Raw genomic sequence first — 14,082 nt, 5'->3', positions numbered from 1 at the left:
AATATTAGGTTAGAAAAGCTATAAAAAGCTCTAAGCCAACAGAATCAAATTTCTGGTGGAAGTGTGGTCTAAGCATCAGTATTTTTAGAAAGCACCCCAGGTAAAATTCTAATAGGCAGCCAGACTGAGAACCACTGCTTCAACCTGACCAATATCTTTATTTAACAAATGAGGACACTGAGGACCAGAGGCATAGACAGGACTCTGCCAAGGCTGAACAGCTCATCTGGGCTTAGAATACAGGTCTGTGGGATCCTAGTTATTTTTCAAATAAATAACTAGGTCATTCTATTATGTTTTCTTTGAATGAGGGTTACATAAGCAGCTCATACAAGGATTTTCAGAGTTGAAGTACAGAAACAAACCATCAGGGAAAAGGAATTCAAATAAATATAAATATAAGCTGTCTAACCTCATTGATAATCAGGAAAATGCAAATTAAAAGCATAATGATATTATTATATACCTAAAAGACCATCAACCTTTTCACTTTTAAAGTTTAAAATTAATAAAACTTTCTCTTTAGGAAAGGTGATAATGGAAAAAAGGTTGGAAAACACTGACCTACAGAAACAATGCACAGGTACCCCAGGAGATCTTGACCTCTATCTAACTATATCTGTATCTGTATCTATAATCTATATAAAGATGATTCCAACCTATATTCTTTGTTATATAGCCCAAACTGGAATCACAACTGAATAAAAACTTCATTCCCACAGATTTTATTAGAAGCCAATCTATTCTTAAAGCAGTAAGAAAGCACAGTGATGCTGGCTGACCAGTCCCCAGGATGGTACAGTGAAATAAACCATGCTATCCAAGAATGCAGGCATAAGGAAACAGACAAAAAGCAAAAGGGCTTTGTTAAACTGCTCAATCTGAAAGGAGAGGTAGTCTCAATAAAGGAGAACAAATACAGGTTTATGAAGTAAACCTCAAGATGTAGATGAACACAGCACAGCTAAGTTTAACAATGTCCAGTCAACTTAGCAAATCAATTCAATTCTTTGAGCCTTGACAGCCTCATCCATAAAATGGGGTAGTAGCCATCTGATAAAAGACTGTTGTGGGCATCCAAAGGCTAGGTTCAAAAGTTTCATAAAAATACAGATGTAATCAATATTGGTTGCTATACCCCTTCCTAACACTTTTTACCAGAGATCTTGGATGCTTCTATGTCATGGGCCTTTCTGGAATGCCTTCTCTCCTCTCTTATACTTGGAGTTCTAACCTTGGGGGTCCAGCTCAAAATCCAACTCCTGCCTCGAGCCCTCTCTCTGTATCTGATGCTCTTAAAATCCTGCAGGACTGTACCATGCATTCAGCTCTCTGACACACCCAGTGCCCCACAGTCTCAGTTACTTTTCCATCCTATCCCCCTAATTATGCCATGTCTGTCTCCTGAAGGCCTGGCTTGTAACTCTTTGAATCCCCACACCATCATGAACTTGGCAAGGAGTTAATTAGTAGTGATGGACTAATAGAAGTTATGGTTGAACCTGACAATATTTAATTTAAAAATACAACTCAGCCCTGACCAGGTGGCTCAGTTGGTTGGAGCACCATCCTATGCACATAAAGGTTATAGGTTTGATTCCTGGTCAGGACATGTACCTGGGTTGCAGGTTTGATCCCCAGTCAGGGTACATATAGGAGGTAACTGAAATATGTCTCTTCCTCTCTCTCTCCCTTTCCCTCCCTTCTTCTCTAAAATCAATAAATATATCCTCGGGTGAGAATCAAAATAAGTAAGTACATATATGTATCTTAGAATATTTCATATCCCCTTCCCTCCCTGCTCTCCCACAGCTAATAGAGAAACAAGATGAAGCAACAGTAAGGTTTCGGAACCAAAAAATCAACTTAATTTTACATTATCAAAACATGGACAACCCCCAAATTCAACACATGGCAGCTGTTCTGTTTGCAAGTGAGAAGGGTCAGCTGTAAAAATACAGCCCCTAAAATAATGGCCACAGGACAAGATTCAAGAACACCTCCCTGGAACCCTCTGCTGCTGATGCAGTCAGGAAATCAGGGCTGGTAGCTCACACTTCCTAATCCCCACTACCTTTCTTTCTTTCTTTTTTAAAGATTTTATTAATTTATCTTTAGAGGGGAAGGGAAGGAGAGAGGGAGAGAAATATCAATGTATGGTTGCCTCTCGTGAGTCCCCTGCTGGGAACTGGCCTGCAACCCAGGCATGTGCCCTGACTGGGAATCAAACCACAATCCTTTGTTTCGCAGGCCTGTGCTAATCCACTGAGCTACACCAGCCAGGCTCCCCACTATCTTTCTTATAGGACTAGATGTCAGAAACACCTCTCCCACCCAACAAAAGGCACTACTTTATCTTATCGTTTTTCTAATTCAAAGGCATACATAACTGCCAATCAGAGCTTCTGACAAATAAACAAAAAAACAACTTGATAGTTTAGTTGGTCAATGGAACCCCAACGTCATAAATGTTTTATTTCTTTTTTTATAAAGATTTTATTTATTTATCTTTAGAGGGGAAGGGAAGGAGAGAAGGAGAGAAATATCAATGTATGGTTGCCTCTCGTGAGTCCCCTGCTGGGAACTGGCCTGCAACACAGGCATGTGCCCTGACTGGGAACTGAACCGCGATCGTATGGTTCGCAGGCCCGAGCTCAATCCACTGAGCTACACCAGCCAGGGCTTGTTTTATTTCTGTTAGCCTTTTAAAAATATGGAAAATAGCCTTCCCAGTCCCATCCCTACCTCCTCAAAACCCTCAGACATGGGGACTCCTGGGGGAGTGGAGGCAGGAACCACTGCTCAGGGCTAGAAGAGACTTGCCTGGACAGCAGGATCTCTGGGGTACACTGCCAAAAAGGATAACCAAGTCTCCCTATGTAGAGAGGAGGGTGTTAAGAGCTTAATACATATGCCCAGATTTATATGCAAGTGAGTGATACTTAATTATTATTTAAAAAAACTTTATAGGTTTAAGTTGTAAACTTGAGTAAAAAGCAAACTACAGTTTAAAACGTCCCTTTAAAATCCTGTGTACTATTGGGAAAATTTGAATGCGTGCTGGACTTTAGGTGATGTGGAATTATTGTTTATTGTTCTGTGACACCAATGGTATTGTTTACATAGAAAAATGTCTGTATTCTGGACAGTTTTATATTAAAAACTTAGGTTGGAGTGTCAATGTATATGAAACTTGCTTTCAAATGGTTCAGAAAAACATGTGAGTGTGTATGTGATGTGTGTGCACATATTGTGTTGTGTGTATCTGTGTGTGTGTGTCAATTCCCCTAACAACTCCATGAGGGTCTCTGTGGCCGGAACTGACATTTTGACTTTCTCTCTCCTTCTATGAAGCCTGCCAGGGGGGGCACTTGGCCAGTGGCCCCGCTTCCATATTCTCCCTCCTTCCTCAGCACTCTCAGTACTTACTGGCTATCTGCAGTGTGAGAAAGAGTTGAAATGGTGAGCAGAGGCTAAGGCTTTGAACACTGAGGCACAATAAAAATGGTAGAAATTATTGTCACCTATACAAACAATGGGTTAGCATGCTCCGATAGCCTGTCACAGACAAAAAATCATCACTGCCCTCAGAGAGCCAGAGAGAGACAAGGAAAAGAGGAGGAAGCACAGAGAGTCCCAGTGTGTACATCGGGGCTACATGCTTTCTTTTCTTCCTTTAAAAATAATCTTTATTGGGATATAATTCACATACCTTGCAACTCACCCATTTAAAGTGTATATAATTCAACATTTTAGTATCTTCGAGTTGTATAACCATTACCACAAGCCAAGATTTGAACATTTCATCATCTCAGAAAGAGGCCCTTATTCACAAGTAGTGACTCCTTATTTTCCCCCAATCTCCCACCCTCACTCCCTGGCAACCATCAACCTGCTTTTTGACTCTATGGATTTTAAAATTCTGGAAATTTCTTATATATGAAATCCTATAATATGTGGCCTTTTGTGACTGGCTTCTTTCACTTAGCAGGGTTCATTCACATTGAAGTGCATAACAGTACTTCTTCCTTTTTTACTGCTAAATAATATCCCTTTATTTTATAATAGTTGATTCCTTTATCAGTTTGATAGACCTCTGGGTTGTTTCTATTTTTTGGCTATTATGAATAAACAATGCTGTTAAGAACACTGGTATACAAATTTTTGAATGAACATGTGTTTGCATTTTGCTTGGTTATATATTTAGGGGTAATATTTCTGAGCCATATGATAACTCTGTGTTCAACTTTTTAAGGAACTGCTGGACTGTTTTCCAAAGTGGCGGTGCCATTTTACATTCTCACCAACAGTGTAAGAGGGTTCCAGTTTCTCTATATCCTTTCCAACACTTAATGTCTGTTTTCTTGATTATAGTCATGTTAGTGGGTATGAAGTGGTACCTCACAGTAGTTTTGATTTGATTTCCCTAATGGCTAATGATGTTGAGCATCTTTTCTTGTACTTACTGGGTATTTGTATAACTTTTAGAGATGTCTATTTAAAATCATTGCCCACTAAAAATATTTTATTTATTTGTTTTTAGAGAGAAGTGAAGGGAGGGATAAAGAGAGGGAGGGATAAAGAGAGGGAGAGAAAACATCAATGTGTGGTTGCCTCTCATGCACCCACTATTTGGGGACCTGGCCTGCAACCCGGGCATGTGCCCTGACTGGGAATTGAACTAGCAACTCTTAGGTTCACAGGCTGGCACTCAATCCACAGAGCCACACCAGCTAGGGCCATAGGCCATTTTTAAATTGGATTATGTTTTTTTACTGTTGAGTTGCAAGAGTTCCCAATATATTGTGAATATCAGTTCCTTATCAAATATATAACTTGCAAAAAACTATATGAAGCACAAAGTTTTGATGTAGTTTAATTTATCTACCTTTTCTTTTGAAAGATGATTTCTTATTTAATGCTCACAGTAATTGTAAGAAGCAGGAATTATTTATTCCACTCTACGAATGAAGAAAGCGAAGTTCAACGAAATTAAGGAAATGACCCAAGGTCTCACATAGGGACACTGCACATGGTCTGGCCCTGCGCAACCCATACGTTTGAACGCAGCAGTCTCAGCCATTTGTTGGAATGAGGATATGAACTCAGGCCTTCTGATCAGGCCAGAGTTCAGGCTACCCATTCATTCTGTGTGTTATAGTATCATATGGCTGCTTTTTAAAGAAACTCTTCACCTACTACACATTCAACATTCTAAGGATACTGCCATTACTTAAAACAAGGAAGATTTGGCATTCATTTTTATGAACGTACTTGATTATGGTGAGGTGAGACTTGAGTTTACGAAGAAGCCAAAAGTCTTGGTTGCCAAGTCTGGAGAATGAGGTCAGTTGGCTGGATTACATCATTTTGGATTTATATACACTGATACACACAACAACCAATACACAGTATGAGAAATGTTCTTTTTAAGGCTCAAAGTAGTTCTAAATCTCGAAAGAATGTGACCAAAAATGCTTCTAGCAATGGCAGCCAGATATGATAGATACCAGAGAATATTTATAAAATGCAGAAAAAGTAGTCACTCTGATCCATTTTAAAACTTTAAAAATAGGTTTCTTTCTTTCTTTTTAAAGAGAAGAGAAGGGAGGGAGAAAAAGAGGGAGAGAAACATCAATCAGTTGCCTCTCACACACCCACAACTGGGGACCTGGCCTCAGGCATATGCCCTGACCAGAAATCTAACTGGCGACCTTTCCCTCTGCGAGACAATGCCCAACCCACTGAAGCACACCAGTCAGTCATTTTAAAACATTTTTTGATGTAAGAATTAGCCACCTTTTTACTTTTTGGTCATACTGGGTATATTTGAGTCAAAATCACTGAATTATTAGAGCTAAAAAGGATTTCACATATGGTTCAATCCTCTTATTATAAGTGGGGAAACTGATACACAAAATGTTTAAATTATTCACCCAAGTACTCATGAGAACACTAGCAGAACAAGAACTAAAACTGAAGGAGAATACAATTCTCATGTTCTATTTCTTAATATTCCTGTCTTAATGCTGCTTTTAGCATTTATGATTCTCCCCTTCTCTGTCCCACAGACCTCCAAATGGATTATACCATCCAAGACTCCTTAAGGGTGGGGAACTCTGCCCAGACTTCAATGCATGTCCTCCAACTGGAATCCTTCCCTAATACCAACTTACCAAAACATGTCAAATCCACGTAGATAACTCTGACAGCAAATAAAAGGAACTCATTTTATAAAGTGAGTTCTGCAGGGGTATAGCCAAACCTTATTTCAAAAACTAGTCTGTAGTTCCCAATCTAAGAACTAAATGGCTTTCTGCCTGTTGTTTCTGCCCCTCCCCCCTCACTTAGGAGAGAAGGCCAAGCTGTGTCTTGACAGATTGCTTCATAAGGAAAAATCAAGGGAAGATACAGGCTGAGGATGGGCCAGTGCAGGCTGGACCGTGGCTAGAAGGCTCTGGGAAAAGAGAACTGGACTAACCAGCAGGCCAGGTCAGTCCCCAGAGCAATTCCTCTCCATTGGAAACAGGTCTAAGTGCTGACACGGGGTTTCCCACAGCTTCTACTGGCCTCCAAAGGCTATTTGTCATCAGAGGCTCTTGATGAAGCTGTGCATAAATATCTGACTGTTGTTAAATACAAAAGAAAACAAAACAAATAATCCACAGGAACCAAATCAAAACCAGCTGTGAGTGGGAGAGGCCAAAAACTCAGTGTAAGTGCAAAAGGCCCAGCAGAAACATTTGTTAATTGAGCTATTTACTTTGCCGAATAGTAAATTGTCATGCCAATGAAGTCATATCACATGACTATAATGTTTTTCTTATGACTTTCTTGCTATGAGAAAAACGGGCACTTTATTTTCTACAATCCTGAATTCTGTAGTAGATGAGTCAGAATATGAGTTTTAAATCAGAATCAAGCCATGGGCTCAGCCTTGTTCATTTCTGCCAGCCTGTTCATGATTTTACATCCTACGTTAAAGTTGGAGCTAAACTTTCTTTTTAAATGATCTTTCATTAATCCCTAATTCTACAATTATATTAAAAGAGTGCTATAACTACAATCCTGAAAACATAACAATATGATACAACATGAAATATTGATAATACGGTCAAGGCAAGAGAAGGAAACATAGCCTAAAATTAGTCCTGAAATCATGGAACTTGCAAACTGTCAAGAATGAGAAGGAAGTAGTTCAGGGAAGCTGAATTATGGGATTTTGAAATTTGAATTTCTTAAGTATATACCAATACAGCTTTATTAATTCTCTTATGAATCAGACTTTTCTCTCTAGTTAGACAGAACTTGAAAATTACTTGGCATTTCCCACAGCACAATGTTGAAGTTGAACCCAGAGCTGGAATGAAATCAGTACATGTGAACTGGTAGTTAGTTGATAAATAACCCTAAAACAGACAAGTCACAGTAAACCATTTTGTGAAAACATGGTTAAGTCATTCCCATGCTTGATTTAGACTGAGTCCTTCTTTAACAAATTCAGCAATTTAAAGAGCATTTGGTGAGTATTTCACCAGCTCCCCGACTTGGACATCTTGTCCAATCAACTTTAAGGTCATTTATTTGGTTCCAACTGGGATAAACAGATGTCTAGGAGCAACAGGGAACTGGGCTCAGTCTCCAAATATCCAAAACCATTCTCCCTAAGGGTCTTGAAAGTAATGGTCAGACCTTCACACAAAATTCCCTATTCAGATGGTAATATTTAAGAGAGTAAAAAGGTGAGTGGGCCTTTTCCTCTATGAGACTTTCTAATATTTCATGGGTAGAATGTAACTATAATTTGGCAGCTACATGGACTACAAAGAGTTCTCTGTCCAATGCCTATACTTTATGAAATATAACATTAGAGAAAGCATTTATGAGGCTTAAATGCTTTTTAATCTATAGTTCCAGGTAAATATCTACAATACATATTTCTCATTTAAATATTTTTTTTGGACCTTAGCTCAGCAGCTTCTCCTCATCTCACTAAATGAAGCAGGATAATTTTCCTTTGTCTGCAAAATCAATCTACCAGTTCTGTTTTTGTTTTCTAAGCTCTATCTCCACCCTATCTCTAATATCATCCATTTTTGCTCATTTATTCCATTACAAAATCATCATTACCCAAAACAAACTCATCTTGGTAAGTCTGGCAACTCCTTCCACCACATGCCCAGTCCCTGCACTTCAAGCCCTCCTGCAACGCAAACTGACCTGGTGATTTGTCTGCCAATCTCAACAGCAGTGTTATTACACTAGTAACCTAGACTGAAATAATGGCAATTGTTTTTGAATCATGGAAGAGGGATGGGTGCAAAAAAAATGGGTTGCATAGATCTAGATGATTCTGTCTTAAATATATCTTCCAAGCTCTGACTGGGTAGCTTAGTTGCTTGGAGTGCTGTTCTGATATACCAATGTTGCAGGTTCAATCTCTGGTCATGACACATATAAGAATTAACCAATGAATGCATAAAGAAATGGAACGACAAGTCAATGTTTCTCTCTCAAAAATAAACAAACAAATAAAATATCTTCCAATTCAATACCTCTGTGCCCTTTTCTATGAAAATAAGTAGATCTGCAGTCTCTAGTAGGATCAGTTATGCATTCCTCCATAAAGGGACTATAATTTGGGAGACAGACCAGCGGTATTAAACAATATGAGAAAATTTAATAGCATCACAAGTTCTCCTCTTTAAACTAAAAGAGAATTATCTTGCTGTAACATGGATGAACCTTGAAAACACCATGCTAAGTTAAAGGTGCCAGACAGAAAAGGCCACAAGTTGTGAGACTCCATTTACACGACATGTCCAGAAAAGGTAAGTCTATAGTGACAAAAAAGTGGAGTAGTGGTTGCCAGGCCCAGAAGGAAGGGGATGAGGAGTCACTGCTTAATGGCTACAGAGTTTCTTTCGGGTGTGATGAAAATGTTCTAAACTTAGTAGTAGCAATAAGTAGCATAACTCTGTGAACATACTAAAAAAGCCCACTAAATTGTACATTTTAAAAGGGTGAACTTCATAGTATGCAAATTATAATTCAATAAAACTGTTATTTAAAAAACCCTTATCTTATTTCAGGAAACTCTGGCTCCAGCTACATGCTCATGATTATGAGTAACACACTAAAGACTTGGCCTCTGAGACTTCTTTTATTCGGCCTAGAATGCTCTCCCTGACTTCCCTACTCTTTTCCTGCCCATATCCATCTTTTATTTTTAATGATAGCTTACTCAACCTTTAAAACTAACTGGTGATGGATGTTACCTACACTTATTGCGGTGATCATTTTGCAGTATGTACAAATAGTAAGTCATTATACTGAACACCTGAAAGTAATATAATGTTACATGTCAATTACACCTCAATGAAAATAATTAATTCATTAATTTTATAGACCTAACTGGAATGTTTTTCCTTCCTGTATGAAGCTTTCCTTGACATCCTTACTCCCCCAGACAGAAGTAACTGCTCTCTCGGCAATTAATGTATAAATTACTAAAACATTTGTAACAATATCAGAGTGCCCTATTTACGTGTCTGTTTCTCACACTAGACCATGAGCTTGCCTCATTAACTTCTGTATTCATCAGCACAGTACCCTGCTATCAAATTTTCAAAAGATGTTCAGTAGTTCTTTTTTTAAAAAACAGTATCTCTACAAATATATATGTTATAAATAGTGTATAAAATAATTCTATCACATATAATTATCTCATTGAATCCAATGTTGATGCCCCAAAACAGCCTAAGATGAGAATTCATTGGGCATTCTTCACTGTGTTGCTAAAAGAAATAAGTTGGGACCTTTCTATATGGGATGCAGACTTTTGTATTTTTATTATTAAACATTTACAAATGCACGTGGCATCAAATACAGAAATCAAAACACTAAACTGATACATGTATATTTTTTGACAAACATTTATTTATATGCACACACATATTTTTCACAGTACTGCAAATTAATGTGGATAGGATAATGATTTTTGTTGTTATGAGGTCCTCTGGTGAGCATTATCTTCAAATACAGTCCTATTAATAGCTTTTTAAGAAAAGTAATGATCTTGTTCTAAAACAGGGTCTATAAATACCAAAAACTATAAGCATCATCAAATGAAAAGCATCATCTAAATGGGAACATCACCTAAAGAATACCTTTGGGAACAAGATAGAGAGCCCAGAAAGAAACCCACACCTACATGGTCAATCAATCCATGACAAAGGAGGCAAGTACATACGATGGGGTAAAGACAGTCTATCCAATAAATGATGTTGTGAAAATTAGACAGATATATGCAACAAAAAGAGAAACTAGACCACTTTCTTACACCATCTACAAGAATAAACTAAAAATAGATTAGAGACTTAAATGTAAAATGCAAAAACATAAAACATATGCAGTAAATCTCTGAAATTTTCATAGCAATATTTTTTCTCATATATGTCCTTGGGTAAGGGAAACAAAAGAAAAAATTTAAAAAGTAGACTACATAAAACTAGAAAAGACAACCTACAAAATGAGAGAAGATATTCACTAATGAGACATCTGATAAGGGGTTAATATCCAAAATTTATAAAGGCCTCATACAACTCATCACCAAACCCCCCACCACCAAAAAACCACACACAAAAATAAAATCCCAAATCCCAAGCAATCCAATTAAAAAATGGGGAGAGGCCCTAAATAGACACTTCTCCAAAGAGGACATACAGATGGTCAATAGACATATGAAAAGATGCTCAACATCACTAATCATCAGAGAAATGCAAACTAAAACCACAATGAGATATCACTTCACATCTGTAAGAACGGCCATCATCAATAAATCAACAAGCAAATGCTGGCAAGGATGTAGAGAAAAGGGAACCCTCATGTACTGTTGGTAGAAATACAGACTGGTGCAGCCACTGTGGAAAACAGTATGGAGTTTCCTCAAAAAATCAAAATGAGAACTACATTATGACTCAGCAATTCCACTCCTGGAAATATAGCCAAAGAAACCCAAAACACTAATTTAAAAGATATATGCACTCCTATGTTCATTGTAGCATTATTCACAATAGCCAAGATATGGAAGCAATCCATAAATGAGTGAAAAGGAGAAGTGGTGCATATATACAATGGAATATTCCTCAGTCATAAAAAAGAACGAAATCTGCCCTGGCTGGTGTAGCTCGGTGGATTGAGCGCGGGCCTGCGAACCAGACGATCATGGTTCGATTCCCAGTCAGGGCACATGCCTGGGTTGCAGGCCGGTTCCTTGCAGGCTAACTACCAGCAGGGGACGCACAAAAGGCAACCATACATTGATGTTTCTCTCCCTCTCTCCTTCCCCTCTAAAGATAAATAAATAAATAAATAATCTTAAAAAAAAAAAAAAGAATGAAATCTTACCATTTGTGACAACATGGATGAACCTAGAGGGTATAATGCTAAGTGAAAAGTCAGATGGAAAAAAAGTTAAATACCATATGACTTCACTTATATATAGAATCTAAACAAAAATAAACAAATAAAACAGACACAGATTCATCGACTCATAGAAAAAACTAAGAGTTGCCAGATGGGAGAGGGGTTGGGGGGGTTGGGTAAAAATGAAGGGATTAAGAAGTACAAATTGGTAGTTACAGAACAGTCATGGGGATGCAAAGTACAGTATAGGGAATATAGTCAACAACATTCTAATAACTATGTATGGTGCCGGAGGGATCAGTTCATAAATTATATAATTATGCTGTACACCTGAAACTAATATAAAGTAATATTGGATGTCAACTGTAACTGAAAAAAATATATATATATGTTAAAAAAGAACACCTTTAGGCAAGAAACTAAAAATAGTCTTTGTCTCCACTAAGAAAACTGGGTGGTAAGAAAAAGGTTTAGCAGATTTCCTTTCCACACAAAATATTTTTTATATCTTTAAATTTCATATCAAGTAAATATATTATTTATTGATACAGTTTGATTCTTGGCTCCAGATAATCATCACTATTTAGGAATGCAGGCCTGGCATTGCCAGATCTGATATTTCAAAGAAGTTATAAATGGGAAAATTCTGATTTTTATGTAAAACTCATAATTTTAAAATGTTGGCTTTATTCAGAATTTAATACACAGGGCAGGCCAAACAAAATACACCTGCAAGCCATATCTGGCTCATATGCCAACAAGTTTACCATCTCTAATCAAAAATTTGATATGTGGCTTATGATTCCAAAACTATAAATATAATTTAATTGAGGAAAACTTAAAAAACACTCAGACTTGTGGATGAAACCATGCCCCACACTGCCCCACATTGCTTTACTCATTATGGCTCTCTTATACTTCCAGAGTCTTTTAAAAGGTTGTTAATGTTTGACAAACTAAAATGCAAAACAAGCCAGGTTTAATCAAGAAATGTGCCCATTATTTTAACATCTGCTCTGTTTTAAAGAGTGAAATATGGGGTCAATTTCAAGTTTCATTTCTTCTAGCCAACCAAAGAAAAGTATGTGAATTATTTCTAGCTGGGTGGAAAAATTCCCCCAACCAACTAGCCAAATGATTGCATGGCTGAAAAGACCTATGTTATTTTTCCCTTGTCATCAGACAGTACACTGCTGCTCGAAAGACAAAACAGTGGCTATGATCAACATCAAGTTCTGAACCCTCTCTGGGAACCCAGGCAAAGTTCTGGGGAAAATCGGAAAGTCTCTTAAAATCCTGCAGAGATGCCATTCATCTTTGGAAACGAAGAGACTCTTCATGGGTCTAACTACTGGTCATCAGTGAAAGACTGTGTTGGTTGAATGCCCAGGACATCAAAGTCAAAGGAAGTTAAAGAAGAACCAGTTTCAGCTGTAAGTCTAGAACTAGAGGCACACCATCTTGCTGCTCGGGTGTGCTTAAGATTCTCACCCCAGTCTGCTGAAAGCTTCAAAAGATGTGACTCTGGTATTTCCACATGGTTTTCCTATACTCAGTGCTAGCTCCTATCTCCCAAACAGCAAACTTTTCACCACCAGCTGGTCTAGTATTGGGCCCGACCATCTACTCACTGACCCCTGGGACCTCCCCCAGTGGTGAGAATTATATACCCCTGTGAAGGGGTGAGGTGGGAGATAATCAATAAATCAGATAATAGGACTACTGGCAATTTGCAGGACACAGGCATTTAAAGTTTTCCTTATGTAGCTTCTGGAAGTGCTGTGATAGGGCACATTTTTCCTTAGAGCCTTTTCACCCAGGGTAGAAAGAAGGATGTTGATTTAATCTCATTCAACCATAGTGAGGTACTATCCATTTTGCCAAATGACACGAATAGATCCACACCACACACAGCATACCCTTTTCTAAGAACGGTGAGCATTTGGAAAAACAAAATAACTTTTTAAAAATTCCCAGTCTTAAAAAAAAAACTATGATTATAGTGACCCAGGAAATTAAGATCTGCAAAATATTCAAATTGACAAGGTAAATATAACTCTTAGGTTGTAACTGAGGAAGCCATTTCATGGTGGGGTTCAATGGTCTAAGAAGACTGATCGAGCTATGAAATAAAAGCCAGGTGTGTTCTCTTTGAAAAACAGTGCTTGAGTCCAATGGCTTCCCTGAATTGTATTATGACTAACGGACATTACAGTCAACTCTGCAATGGCTACAGAGGTGCTTGGGAATCAACAACCTGTACTTCCTCGATTAGCAATTTTTTTGCATTGGACATCTATTATACAACAACCTGCACACATCAGCATCTAGCAATTGCAGAAGATTTGTTCCAAGGGAAAAAATCGTAATTAACTGCTTCCTTCTTTTTCTGTAAATTTGAATATCAAACAGGTTTCAAACAGACCAGTGCTCAGTACATAAAGCTTGTTTTACTCTCACCTCAGCAGCTTGGGTCTCTTGGTGCAGCAATGTAAGACCAGTCAAGTCTTCTAAGAAGGAATGTGAAGAATTAAACACCTTCGCCAGGAAATGAAATCCTTCCCGTTCATATTGATCAAGAACCTGTAAAACATTTACATTTTTCAAAAGGGGCCGTAGATTTCAAATGCATATTAAAAGATTTTCACTTTTAAT

General features: G+C 37.9%; 1 protein-coding gene across 8 annotated transcripts in view; it reads right to left on the bottom strand.

Annotated features, from left to right (window-relative positions):
• Positions 1-14,082, bottom strand: part of ATG7 (autophagy related 7) — a 289,420-nt gene that overhangs the window by 96,091 nt on the left and 179,247 nt on the right. For 7 of the 8 annotated variants that reach the window (XM_037050611.1, XM_037050601.1, XM_037050656.1 and 4 more), the window contains one exon: positions 13,888-14,010. The exons of the other annotated variant lie outside the window; for it this stretch is intronic. In XM_037050611.1, the coding sequence (XP_036906506.1) occupies positions 13,888-14,010 (123 nt within the window). The remainder of the gene's footprint in view (positions 1-13,887; positions 14,011-14,082) is intronic. 8 annotated transcript variants of the gene reach the window in all.

This window comes from Sturnira hondurensis, unplaced genomic scaffold (genome assembly GCF_014824575.4).
Source record: "Sturnira hondurensis isolate 20B ecotype Veracruz unplaced genomic scaffold, ASM1482457v3 Scaffold0000867, whole genome shotgun sequence".
Taxonomy (NCBI): Eukaryota; Metazoa; Chordata; class Mammalia; order Chiroptera; family Phyllostomidae; genus Sturnira; species Sturnira hondurensis.
The sequence above is the reverse complement of the archived record's forward strand: the minus strand, read 5'-3'. Positions and strand labels throughout refer to the sequence as shown.